The following is a 14118-nucleotide window of genomic DNA, read 5'->3' as shown; positions in this document are numbered from 1 at the left end:
ACAAGTTCAAATCCCACCAGCCGTATCCCATACATCCTTGCTGGGCAGCGGACCTTAAGGGTTTCACCAACCAGACAAGGTTGGGTCGATGATGGGGATGGGGTTTCTTGGATTGTCCAAATTAAAAAAAAAGTATGCTCTGATAGTGAAGGGCTTGATCACTAGATAATTCATTAATTATGATTTATATTTAAATGACCAATATGCCCCTTCATGAACTTTTAATGACAGCAAAAAAGATAAGATTAAAAAAAAAAAAACTATTACTCCATGAAGAATGGTAGATTAAAAGTTAGAGCTGATAAATGAACTGAACTTAAGCTGTTCAAGGCCATCTCATCTTTCTGGCGAGGTCTAAACAAAATAAGTTGGATTCTTAACAAGTAGCATGCATTGTTTCAAAGTAGCAATGGGATTATGAACTCTAGGCCTACTCAGAAAGCTTAAGTGGACTCATTTTTCCCACAAAATGCATTGTTTCAAAGCTAAAAACAATATGAACTGAATTCTTAACAAGAAACAAATTAAGGCTTTGATTATTTATTTTTATACTTGTGTGAGCTGAGCATGAGCCAAACCACTAGCAACTCAAGTTCATTTTTCAGCCCTTCACAAAGGTGATAGTCCTAAGAACAAGATCACTTTTGGTCTGCTTATAAAAAAAAACTCTTTTGGTCCAACGATTAGGGGTGTCAATAGGTCGGGTTTGACCTGGACCCACCTCGTAGCAAACCCTGTAGGGTCAAGGTTTGGTAATAAAGAAGAAGGTCTGATTAAAAAGTGGGTCGGACTCAAAGGCTCCGATTCTCATATGGAGCCCAGCATGGTTTGTGAAATTTTATACCAGACCTGGGTCCAACCCGAGTTCCAATTAGGACCAGTGATTTTTCAATATGAAAAAAAAAAATACTAAGTTTAGGGTATGGAAGTCTGGTTCATGACAATTACTCGAAAGGGTAGTCCAACGGTTCAAAAATAGGGTGTTTTATGTCATTAACGATAAAACAAACGACTATTTAAGTTATACTTGTATTTGGGTCTTCTTTGGTGTCTCGGTCTGATCCTCTTCTCACAACGGAGTCAAAAACCAGGATTTGGCTTGGCAAAGTTTTCCCAAGTTTGGCAGGAAAAAGTTAAATCTAAAAACTATTTATACTGAAATGGTTGGCACTTGCCACTGAGAAGTATGGCCCCCCATTTCTAGAATCACTAGGGATGGCAGTGGAACGGGGAAAACCGGGCCATCCTCACTTGAGATGATGATACTGGGTTTGGACTCGGACCTAATTGGACCCATCATAAGAGAAACCATACCTGGATCATATAAGGGTTACATGAACCAGATCCAGACCATACTTAATAAAATAGTATTTTTTATTATTTTGATATCAAAAAATTGCAGATCTTAATCAGAACTCGGGTTGGGCCCAAGTCTGGTATGAAATTTCACAAACCATACCCGGTTTCATATATTAATCAGACCCTTCCAGTCCAAACCTGATTCTAATCAGGTCTTCTTATTTATCACCAAACCCTGACCCTATAGGGTTAGGTACGGGTGAAACCCAACCCATTGACACCCTTGAAAAAAAATAAGTCTAAGATCTGAATCAGTATCCAAACTTGATCTAACATGGTACATTTGAATGCAGATCAAAATTTTACGTAGTAATACTAAATCCAATGAGAAAATGTTTGGGGAAACAGTTTTATATTTGAAACGTACAAACAGATCGGATTAAATTTAGATCCAAACCAATGTTGTTAAAAACGGTTCAGTAGGTGAATCGGTTGCTCAAATAACCCTCCGAATCAAATCGAATGGAATCATTTGCGAATCCGTACTTTTTCACCATCTGATGACATGTGTCATTAAAAAATAAAAATTATTAAAAAATGTGAAAAAAAGTAACCCCTCTTAAAAATTACTAGTTGAATTGGACCTTTTTGAATCGCCTCCGATTCAGGTCGATTCTGACAACATTGATCCAAGCATATAAATCCGGTAGAAAACATTGATCTGAATCGAAATGGATAAAGAAAAAGGTCCGATTACATAGGTCCGAGGGGCCGAGGCTAAACACGCATTCGGATCCTAGTTTAAGATACATGTCCAGGAATAGTTTATGGTATTCAGGTAGGAGGTCTGACCAACCCGATCCAACTCTCACAACTGGCTCGAATCCATAACAAAATCACAACCCGCAAGCCCTTTAAGGTCGTAAGTTGAAAGACATTCTTGAAAATGCCCTCAATGAAAACAAATATTACCTAATTGCAACCTGAAGGGTATTGTAGTCTTTTCATACAGTTGGCGCCAGATACCTCGAAACATGGAAAAAGAAGAGAAAGAAAAACGGGATTTGAAAAACGCGAAAGAGAGAAAATTTAAAAAAAACTGTTTCACGAGGCCACTACTTATTGAACCCCAAAATCAAGTCCATCACGTGATGTTACCCAGCCTCTTAATTTATTAGAACTAAGATCAAAAGCGATGTACATCCTAAGGGAAAACTTTTAACATGTTCTAACGTGGCTAAAGAATCAGAAGAACTTGTTTTTCAAACACAATATATTTTTACGGTGACTATTTTACATAAAAAGAAAAAGGGAAATGGCGCAGGAAGGTGGCGAGAATGCTCATGGCGGAACGGAAGGAATGCGGGATTTTGAAAACCGGAATGCTCGTGGTGGGAAAACCGGAACCCGGCGTGGAAAACCGCTTGAGGAAAACCATTGAGAGTCGCTATCTGCGGCGCGAACGCACAGACGCACCACGGTCGTATTCGTGGTGATGCTGTCTGGTGGCGGATGCCTATTTAAGGGAGATCCTCTTCCTCTCTTTCCCGACATCACCTTCGATTCGTTTGCTCCGTATTGCGTTTATTTGCGTTTCTTCCTTTCCTTCTCTTTCCCTTTTTCCTCTCCTCCTCTCGGGGGACTGCAGGGCTTTCCGGCGTCGGATTTCCGGGATTTTTTAAGGTAAATTTCAGGTTTTCTGCTGTTTTCTGCGGTGGGATGGGGTTTGGGGTTTTGTTGGCGGTGGAGAGTTTTTGGTTTTCGGGAGCCAAATTCGTGTTTTTTTTCGTTGTTTTTGGGTGCTGGGATGCTGATGGTGAAAGAGTACTATCTTTGGAGAGTGAATGTGGCGAGGTTTTTTCCCAGATCTTGATTTTTATTTTCTGGAGATTTTGAGTTTGAGTTTCGGTATGGTTCGTGAGCGTGGGGATTTGGAGTTTATGGTGAGTTTTTTAATCCGAAGATTTCGTAGCGTGAGGAAATAATGCGGTCTTTCGGGCGAGTGTTGGCTAAAATGCTGTGTGGTTTTTGGTGAACAGTGGTGTTTGGAGAAGGATCGGCTGAATGTTTGAAAATTCTTGATGTTTCTAAGGGATTTTGGGGTTTGATTTGTGGCGGAGTTATGGTTCTGGTGCTCCGTTTTCTGGTGGAAGAATGTGCTTGGAGTTTGGGTGTTTGTGTTTTTTTGAGGAAATTTCGAAACTAGGTTCTATTAGGTTTCTTATTCCGCTACAAAAGTACAGGTAGTTCTGGATTTTAGTGAAAATTTGCATCCTGGCGGATCTGAGAAATTTGGTCGTGGTTGGAAAATCAGTGGTATAAGAAAAATTTTCATAAAAAGTTGTTCTGTAATTTGTCCAAAAATATTTAAAAAAAAAATCCTTCTCTGTGGTAGCTTTAGATCCGCTGGAATATAATAAACGGTTCTTATTTTGACGGATTTGCATAAAGCACGCTTGAAAACTTTACCAGATCACAGTTTGTAGTAACGAATCAAATAAAGTTTTGAACTTTTTTGTGTCTATCTGAAGAAAATTCCCTACTTCTGTTTGATTACTTAAGCTCAAGAGAGAACTCTGTAACTTTGTATTGATTACAGTGCGATATTTTGCTCGTTTCCCTGGTAAGATAGTTTTCTATGAAAAAAATTTATTTACTGATTTTGGTGAAAAACATTGAATGGTTTTATTTAGGAAAAAAGTTTTTGTTGGCCATATGATTTATTTTGTTTCTGTGGTAAATTTTTTTTACAAGGTAGCAATCATGTCTCGCATTCTCTCTTTAGTTTAATGGGTTTACTAGGAGGTTCATAAAGAGTTGATCAGTCATCTGCTCAAATATCTGTGATAAGTTGCTCATTTTTGGTGAGAAGATTTTTGTTGAAAAATGATCAATCAGAGATCTAAGTGTGAGATTTGATTAATTTGGGTAGGAGTTTATGTTCTCTAGCTGTGAGATCTGTTAGTTTTCTTTTTCTGGATTAGTATATTTGATTAGTTTCGGTAGAAAGAGGTTGATGCGATATTATTCTTAGAAAGAAGAGATCTGTTTATCATTGTGCGACACAAAAGGCTAGTCTGTTTTGGGATTGAATGATATGGATGGTTAAGTCACGTTATCATATCTGAGGGGCCTGGGGTTCGAATTTCGCGGAGGTTAATCCCCAGTTTGCCTATTCAACAAAAAAAAAAGGCTAGTCTGTTTTGCTTCCTATTGTGAAAGCTGTCACCTTTTTTTCCAGCAAAACGCTCAACTTTTGTTGGATGGTTTACGCCTTCACAGTGGAAATTATCAGACTTGTTTTTCTGGTAATAGTCACTGCAAGGTACGAATATCTAGTTTTATCCCTGAAAATCTTGAAAAATTTCTGCATGTAAGGATTTTCAAAATCTCTTGTTCTATCTTCGGACAGTTTTGTCCCGTTGTTGAAAAAAATAAAAAACCTCACTTTATCAAGACAAAGCTTGTGCTTATCCACGTTGTAGACTAAACTGACTCTGAACACCGATGGGTTAAATCAATACTAGGGCAACGTCCCTTCTTTTTCGTGCTACCCCACTAGCTTGTTAATGTGGAGAATTCCTTCTTTTTCTTGAACTGTTGGCTTGTCTTTCTGTTTGAACGCTTTCCCTGGGAGAATCTTACGAGCTCTTGGGTTGGCTACAAAAAATGGTGGGAGAAAAAGTTGACTCTTCCTTTGTTTTTAGTAGAAAATTGGAAAATTAGAACCGCGGTTTCTTACCTATCCCACGTTAGGAACCAGTCTCCATCTTTCAAATATCATAGGAAAATCCTCTTAAAGTGCATTCTTCGTCGCAATTGTGGTAAGACTGTCATACCTTTGTTTGATTGTTCTCTTGGAGCGGCTTCCACAATCAAGTAGGAAGTTTTACCTTTATGGGTTATTGACAAAATTACTTATGACATAGATGAGGCTTAGTTTCAAATGTTAGGTTTAAAGTTAGTAACTTTTTGTATTACTAATGCATTACGTTTTGAGATGATACTGATAAGTTGTAGTTGAAATCAAATGTTGTTTTATATTAGTTTTATCCCCCACCTTTTTTCTATGAAAGCGAATTGATTTGTTTTTCTCCCTCAGATTAAAAAACTCTGCAAATCTCTCTATTAAGCGTTATTATGGTTTGAAAATCTGTTCATATTTGTGGATTGGTGATTGATCAAGTGTTAATTTCTCTGGCAAACGCTTTTGGTGAGCCCCATCTGTTACTGCAAACTTGTTTTGAAATTGAAACGTTTTCTTTGTGATTCATCCCCATACAGTCCCCATTTATTGGTTTAGGTTGAGCTTAGTTGAATTTTGTAACATATCCTCACCCAGTAGTTGGGTGAAGCTTTCAAGACAAGAAGTTTTCTCCTTTTCCCTGGATCAGTTAGAATTGTAGAAATTCGGCTTTGGTTGTGGTTATTGAAACTGCTTGTTGCTCTGAATTATTTGAGTTCTTATTGCTTATACGGCTCTCTTGCTTTTATTGTGTGGAACGGATGGCCGTCTAGGAGTCTCTATCTTTCTAGATGTTTCATATCCAGCAAAACTGTAGCTTCCATCACTCTTTATATTCAAAGCTGCGTATTAGAACTTGAGCATTTCTTAAACCTTTATTGCAGGTTTTCTCTCTTGTTTTGAAGCTCTTTCAGTTCGAAAAGGGAGTCATCCATGGCATCCCGATCATTGACTCGTGTTCTCAGCATGAGGGAGCGTGTTGAGGACACTCTTTCTGCTCATCGGAATGAATTAGTTTGCCTTTTGTCCAGGTTAGTTCTCTTCTATTCATGTATATTCTGATTTCATTATTTTCTTTGTGGACAAGTTGCTGCACTGCTCAGTTTGACTTAGATCTGTTTGTTGGTTTGGTTAGGGATTAGTAAATCTATTCATGAATACGAAAATATGTTGTGAAGATTGTGTATAAGATCTTGGGTTGGGTAGCGGCTTAAGCTTGCAACAAAGTTTCATAATCATATCTAATCATGAATGATGTTTGTGCTATGGTGACGTCACAATGACATTTTTTTTAATGATTCGTAATTGTCATACCGTTGCTCTGTTTTTCAACTATCATAATTTCAGGCTTTGGCAACTTGATAGTTGTATATGATCCTTTCATGGTTGATACAAACTGGTTTTCCTTAATCGTTTAGCTTTCATAATCCATCTTTATGTTTCATGGACGTGAAGCCTGGATAAGAAAATCAATTCGTTGAAAGCGTTGAAAGCTGCGCTTGCCATATGAACAATGTTTAGCCTTGTAATCTTTGCAAGATCCTGTTGTCATATCTACTTTCACAGCTTTGACTTATCCAATTTTCGGCAATACAATAGGAATGGAATTTTCTAATATATTGATGTTTGGCATTCTCCGAGTTACTTCTGGATTATCAGTTCTTGTTTGTGAGGCTAGACATCTTTGTTTTCCCTCATCAATAGCCTAGGGGTTCACTTCTTCACATGCAGTTGGTCTATAAACTTTATGTCTAGATACTGTTTTATTAAGATATCATGGAAATATTGCAGGGACAAGGTGATTAGGCTCCCCCGTTCCTTCATTTGTTATGGTGATCCTATTTGAAGGAAACTTCTTCTCTATGAATGCTTCATGCTAGAAGTATTATTCATTTGAGATTTTCAAAGCCTAACTTTCTAGATTAATGAAAGTTCCTTTGCTCCTTTGTTGCTGTTCACTTTCTAGGATTGCTGTTAGCTGAATCGACTTTTCCAACTTATTTAAGTGGATGATTTGTGTTTGCTCTTTTCAGTTTTGTGGAACAAGGCAAGGGCATCCTGCAACCTCATCAACTGTTGGCAGAGTTTGAAAGGGTAATCGAAGAGGAAGAAAGGAAAAAGCTCAGTGAGGGGCTATTTGGAGATGTCTTGAGATCTACACAGGTGATGATTGAAGAATATAAAGAACCTTCAAGTCTAATGAATCTTTTCTTTTCTTTTATGCAGATTTTACTTATTTTGTCATTAATTTTCTCCAGGAAGCAATTGTTTTACCCCCGTGGGTTGCATTAGCTGTCCGTCCAAGGCCTGGAGTCTGGGAATACGTCCGAGTGAATGTGCATGAACTTGTTGTTGAGCAACTAAGCGTCCCTGAATATTTGAAGTTCAAGGAAGAACTCGTTGATGGAAGGTATTGTTTCTTCTCTGCCCGCTATCTTTCGCCATATGATTAGGTTCAGAACTATAGAGCTTCCCTTAGTAGTAGTCTGATATAAATGATAGTTATTGAAGGACTTGTCTTGAAACCTGTTTTCCAATATATGCTATATACCTTCAAGTTCCGTACAAATGCTACCAGAAAACTACATTGCATTGATGAATACTTATATATTAGGAGACATTGGAATTCAAATCCATGGTTTCTTCTTCTTGTTTATTCATGAATTTCACTTGTTTTCTAAAATAGGTGTGTGCCCGTTTTTTTTTTGCAGTTCCCAGGACAATTATCTGCTTGAGCTGGACTTTGAGCCATTCAATGCTTCATTTCCTCGTCCAAGTCAATCATCATTCATTGGTAAAGGAGTGCAGTTCCTTAATCGGCACCTTTCTTCAAAAATGTTCCATGACAGAGATAGCATGCAGCCTTTGGTTGATTTCCTCCGAGCACACAGCTACAAAGGAAGTGTATGTCTCCAATGATACTACTATTTGCATCTTATCTGGCAGTTTCATGTTCTTTCTGCTCTCCATTCTCTAGATTCCAAGTCATTCTTTTTGTTGAACTCATTTTCTCGTATTCCATTCAGTGCACAAACGACCTGCAAAAGTAACTTGTATGGTTTGTTCAACTCAGCATGATTTGTGCCAACACTTGCATAGTCTTAAAAAGACTTGAGTCCTAACTGCTTTTTGAGCTTTTCATCAACTGGAATGACAATTAGACAAAATCTGCCATGATTCATGCTGGATAAAAGGACATCAACATTCTGTTATTTAGCATGAGTGACACTGCAATTAGAACAGTTTCTTTTGATCTAATTTCTCATGAGGTGTTGGCTTGTGATTGGTGATGTGCAGTCAATGATGCTGAATGACAGAATCCATACTCTGCGTGGTCTTCAAGCTGCTCTTGCCAAGGCAGAGAAACATCTGTTGAACCTCCCTGGAGACACACCTTATTCAGAATTTGAGTACAAGTAAGTTTCTAGTCCAGATGTAACTTAGAGGTTTATGTTTTATGCCTTGAAGATCCAGTAGCTCAACTTGAGCCTTGAGCAGCAACTCATACATTGCGTGCAAAAGCACGTTTATGTTCCAGCTATTATCTGCATGTTTTTGTAATTCTTAGAGGATGAGATAACAACCTTTTTAATGTCATTGTTTTGGAAGATTTAAACAATGATCTCCAAGTTTTCACATCTATGCAGGTTCCAAGAACTTGGTTTGGAGAGAGGGTGGGGAGACAACGCTGAACGTGTTAAGGACATGATTCATCTGCTTCTTGATATTCTACAGGCACCTGAGCCTTCCAACCTCGAAAAATTTCTCGGAAAAATTCCAATGGTGTTTAATGTTGTTATCCTTTCTCCACATGGATACTTTGGTCAAGCTAATGTTCTTGGGCTCCCTGACACTGGTGGCCAGGTACTCTTTCTGTTACAACTGATAGTTCTTATGTCTTACATTTCTTTCTGCACCCAATACCAGCCAGTAACAAGATAAGCATAGAGTGAAAGTAAACTAAAGGCATCATGGAATGTAAACTTGGCTTGCTCCTGATTTTTGGGATGGTGGATTCACCATTAATGTCTTCATCATGTGCTTTTACTTGCAGATTGTGTATATTTTGGACCAAGTACGGGCATTAGAAGCTGAGATGCTCCTCAGAATAAAGCAGCAAGGCCTGGATATTAGCCCTCGAATTCTTGTGGTCTCTCTCTCTCTCTCTCTCTCTCTGATATGCATTGCACCTACTTTCTTTTCTCTCAATTTTTAATGTTCAAATTCTTTTGAAGTATGATGTTTGTTGTTTTTTTGAACCAAGGTCACTCGATTGATCCCCGATGCAGTAGGGAACACATGCAACCAACGTTTGGAAAAAATTGCTGGAACTGAACACACAAGCATTTTGCGGGTTCCCTTCAGAAGTGAGAAGGGTATCCTTCGACAGTGGATATCACGCTTTGATGTCTGGCCTTACTTGGAGACATTTGCAGAGGTACAGAATTTGTGCTGACACCATGTTCCCTCTTCATTTTGATCCGGTGAATTTTGCTCAAGGCTTGTCTCATAGCTGTCTTGTTTTCTTAATGGCATTGTTTGGATATATTTCTCCTATAATATCTAGCCACCTTCCAACTCTGTTCCCCTACTGTATTCAGGATGCTGCCAGTGAAATTACTGCAGAGATGCAGGGAACACCAGATTTGATCGTTGGAAACTACAGTGATGGAAATCTTGTTGCTACTTTATTGGCACATAAGCTAGGAGTTACTCAGGTTGGTCTGAGTTTTCGTTTTAGTCCTCTTCTTTCTGCATATTCCATTTTTTGTAGATGAGCTTTCTATATTGCCTTTTGGATGATTACTCTTAGCTTTTATATGTATTTCTCTTTTCTTTTTCTTTCTTTTTTTGATTTTTTTTCTTATGTGCAGTGCACCATTGCCCATGCTCTTGAGAAAACAAAATATCCAGATTCTGATATCTATTGGAAGAATCTTGATGAGAAATACCATTTCTCATGCCAATTTACAGCTGATCTTTATGCCATGAACCATGCTGATTTTATTATTACCAGTACATTCCAGGAGATTGCTGGAAGGTAACGTCTTAAACTATTATATTTCTATGCTGAGATGTAACGAGTTGATCACAAAGTACTTCCAGTGTTTCCTTGTTTTTTTCATGCATAAAAATATAATATTAATTTGCTTATTTAAAATTATAATATTAATTGATGCATGTATTCACTCCATTGCAATTCTAAAAAGCCATCTTCTATATTTTTTTTTTTACCGATGGTGCAAACAATAGTCCATGCATCCTTTGTTTTAAAGAAAAATTCTTCTATCTTAAAACATAATAGATTAATTTTCAAGTGAAACAAAGTAACAGCTTGTGACAACATTTTTAAACATAAGAACAGAGATCTAGTTATTCATTATGCTCTATTTGCTTTTTCCTAGGTGTCTTTGCAATCTAAATCTAGCCATCTCAATGTTGAGTAATATTTTGTTTGCAGATTTATTTAGTTTCTGAGTGCTTTGTTTTCAAGCACAATCCTGGTTTGACAAGTATTACTTTCTTCCCCTATTGTTTTCAGCAAGGACACTGTTGGCCAATACGAAAGTCACATTGCCTTCACTATGCCTGGACTCTACCGTGTTGTTCAGGGTATTGATGTCTTTGATCCAAAGTTCAATATTGTCTCCCCAGGTGCAGATTTGGCTATCTATTTCCCATTTAGTGAGAAAGAGAAAAGACTTACTGCATTTCACCCAGCAATTGAAGAGCTGCTGTACAACCCTGAGCAGAATGATGAACACATGTAACTCCTCTACTTCCCACCTTTTGGTATTTTCTTTTTTTTTTCTGTATTTTTTGGAAGTTGTTTGCTCTTTTTTTATTTGAAAGGCAAGCTGGGGTTAGGCAGATCCCCACCAGTTACACAACATACCATTGGGTTTTGAACTTGCAACGCCCCAACACATGGTGACGTGCACTAACAGCTCCTATCAAACAAGTGGAGCCTCCGTCCCTAGTTGTCTGCTCTTAAGTGCTATATAATACCAAGACCTGAACACAGGACCAGTGTCTACATGAATGGTGGCCATGTAGAGGACTCTCTACGTGGCACTCCCTCATGACCGAGAGTATGGTTCTTATGGGACTGGATTAAGCTAAGTGTCTATTAGAAGTTCTATTTGTGGCACTTTGTTCAACTTGGTCTGGCTAATCTGAGTCCATTATCTAACTCGACAAATTGATATGCAGCCTAAGCTCATGTTTAAATGATGAAAAGTGGATAATTTGGTGTCTTGTTCATGCCTAGCTTTAAAGGAGCTTTTCTTTTTCAAAAACAACCTGATCAAGTTTGTGTTTTTCACTGCCAACTTGAGAGTGTCAAGTGGGTTGACAGTGATTTGTTATAGAGCTGTATGTTATTATCATTTTCTGATTCAATCCTTTAAATTGTGGTTGGTTACTTTTTCTTCAGAGGCACACTGGAAGATCAGTCCAAACCAATTATATTCACCATGGCAAGGCTTGATCGTGTAAAGAACATCACTGGCCTAGTTGAGTGGTACGGAAAGAGCAACAGGCTGCGTGAATTGGTGAACCTTGTTGTAGTTGCAGGTTACCATGATGCCAACAAATCCAGCGACAGGGAAGAAATTGCTGAGATTGAGAAAATGCATGGTTTTATTGAGAAGTACAACCTAAATGGCCAGTTCCGATGGATTGTTTCTCAAAAGAACCGGGTCCGCAATGGCGAACTTTACCGTTACATTGCAGATACACGAGGTGCTTTCATTCAGGTACGTGCATTCCTCTACCTACCTAAATTCCAAATTCTCAGCGATGATAGGTTTTGTTTGTTTAATCAAGGAATATTAACTTTATTAGCTTTTACGAATTTAAGGAATTTTAAAAAACAATGCATGAAATTTTTGAGGTGTTTGGGTTTTAGTATGTTTGAGGATCTTTTTGTATAAATGACCTGACAACTTGAATTACCATGAGTTTCAGCAATTTGCACCTCTAAAATGTTGCTGGAGTTGACATCCTGATCTCTGAAACCAGCAATGTGGCACTGATAGCCATGATATTGGTCAAGTCAGTGTTCACAGGGTTTATAAAAATGGGGCCATATTGCCTGAGTCGATCATGAGGTCTATGTTGTTTGGCCTAGTAAAGAGGCATCTTGGGATAAAGAATCACATATACAAATTATGTTTCAAAGTGCTCTATAAAATTTTACAATATAAGACCAAATTGAAATCCTAACCCTGCAGGAGGTATGTTTAATTAGGGGATACCTCTTGGAGACGAATAGAGTAAAACGCAGAATAGTTACAAGAATATGATAACACCACTCAGACCTTAAACAGCTGAATTTGGATCCTAAGAAAGAGTCTCATGGTTTGTTCCTTGTGCTTTCAGCCTGCATTCTATGAAGCCTTTGGGCTTACAGTTGTGGAAGCTATGACTTGCGGTCTGCCAACATTTGCCACTTCCAACGGAGGGCCAGCTGAGATCATAGTGAATGGCACATCTGGGTTCCACATTGATCCTTACCAGGGAGATAAGTCTGCTGACCTCATTGCAGATTTCTTTGAAAGATGCAAGGAGGATCCTCAACACTGGGATGCAATCTCCCAAGGAGGACTGCAGCGTATCTATGAATGGTAAGCACTGCTCATACAACTTTGTCATTTAATTTGATATCTCTTTTACCTTTTCTTTTTCAACTTTTTCCCATATGGTTTTGATTTTGAATTAAGATATTCAGTTCTACATGTGATCTGAAACAGCAACTTGAGTTACAACTTGGAGAAAACTTAAGTTGGTTTTCAAGCTTGGTGTGCATGTCTTTATGAAATTACAGACTATGGTTAATATCTTCATCTGCTGATAAAGTTTTCTTCGTTTTTTCCTTTTTACAGCTATACATGGAAGATATACTCAGAAAGGTTGATGACACTTGCTGGTGTCTACGGATTCTGGAAATATGCTTCCAAACTGGAGAGGCGTGAGGCTCGTCGTTATCTTGAAATGTTCTACATCCTCAAATACCGTGACCTTGTGAGTTTTTCTCAACTTTTGGTTTAAATTGAATTTTTTGGATTAGGAGTACCAAGTCAGACAGGTTAATTAGACAAGCAGATCTTCAGTTAGATTGGCTTTTATAATTGAGCCTGGTAGCTTGAAGGTACAAACTAAGTCTGTCAGTGTGCCCAGCAGAACTTGTGGCTTTGTGCAATCAGTTTGTTGTGCTGAAACTTTGGTTAAAGTTCTGGTGCTCCGACTCTATTTGGCTGATGAGCTTTCTTTCTTTCAGGCCAAGGCTGTGCCACTTTCCGATGCTGAGTGAGAGATTCATTCGAAGGCGATTTTGTGAGTCTGCGTATGCATTTGAAGCAATGGTGTGAAGCTGCATTTTCTTTTTTCCTCGTTGATCGAATAATAGCCATTCTCATTGAAAATTTTTATAATTTTCATTGAGAAATGGAAGCTTGTGTTGTTTGTTTATCATTTAGGTCTATCAATTTTGTTGTGTTCTCATTGGTGCAAGTTAATGCGATGTTATCAACAAGCATTTTAAATTATAGTCTTGGTCAAGAGAACTCTCTTTGGCTTTCGCGATTGATTTAAACAGCTCATGGGCAACCCGATTTGGTCCTCTAAATCAGATAACCTGTCTTTTTTGCACGAATCAATGGTTATATTGCACGGATCCGCTATCTTTTAGTCCAATACTGAATCCAATCTGCTATTTTCCTCCAACATCCAATCCATTTATATACTGCTTATTATGGTGGAAAACTCCATGAAAATAGCTGTATGTGCACAACTGTGGCTGTCTCTGTGCTTATGTGCATAGTTCTTGTGCATTTTGGTCCTTGTGGTTTGGAGTTTGGACTGGGCTAGACAGAGGTCCGGACTCGGTCTATTTTAGTAGCCGACAGAAGTCTTTGATCCTGCTGCTTGATTTGGGGTTGTTAATTCATCAGTCTATATTGTACCCATGTAACAAATATTGGCAGAAATTGAATATCTCGGGGTTATTTATAGGCCGTGAAAATTCTGGTAATATCATGAGATGCCGACATTTACAGTTAGGCCACATGCTG

General features: G+C 38.2%; 1 protein-coding gene across 1 annotated transcript; it reads left to right on the top strand.

The window, feature by feature from the left end:
* Positions 1-2848: 2848 nt before the first annotated feature.
* Positions 2849-13611, top strand: LOC149831359 (sucrose synthase 3-like). Its single transcript, XM_090013836.1, has 16 exons — positions 2849-2982; positions 5929-6075; positions 7078-7207; positions 7303-7454; positions 7756-7948; positions 8342-8460; positions 8692-8908; positions 9099-9194; positions 9309-9482; positions 9646-9762; positions 9919-10085; positions 10587-10811; positions 11481-11802; positions 12428-12672; positions 12931-13069; positions 13326-13611. Exons 2-16 carry the CDS (start codon positions 5978-5980, stop codon positions 13356-13358), a joined length of 2427 nt encoding a protein of 808 aa, XP_089869962.1. The 5' UTR covers positions 2849-2982; positions 5929-5977; the 3' UTR covers positions 13359-13611.
* Positions 13612-14118: the final 507 nt, after the last annotated feature.

Source organism: Nuphar pumila, chromosome 7 (genome assembly GCF_984573655.1).
Source record: "Nuphar pumila chromosome 7, dmNupPumi1.hap1.1, whole genome shotgun sequence".
In the NCBI taxonomy this organism is placed as follows: domain Eukaryota; kingdom Viridiplantae; phylum Streptophyta; class Magnoliopsida; order Nymphaeales; family Nymphaeaceae; genus Nuphar; species Nuphar pumila.
This window is presented reverse-complemented; position numbering and strand designations above follow the sequence as displayed.

Bases quoted from the DNA above. Each gene is read 5' to 3' on its own strand.
- LOC149831359 (XM_090013836.1), top strand. From the start codon at position 5,978: ATGGCATCCCGATCATTGACTCGTGTTCTCAGCATGAGGGAGCGTGTT. The intron at 8,461-8,691 runs GTAAGTTTCTAG...ACATCTATGCAG, and splicing joins TATTCAGAATTTGAGTACAA to GTTCCAAGAACTTGGTTTGG. The intron at 13,070-13,325 runs GTGAGTTTTTCT...TCTTTCTTTCAG, and splicing joins TCCTCAAATACCGTGACCTT to GCCAAGGCTGTGCCACTTTC.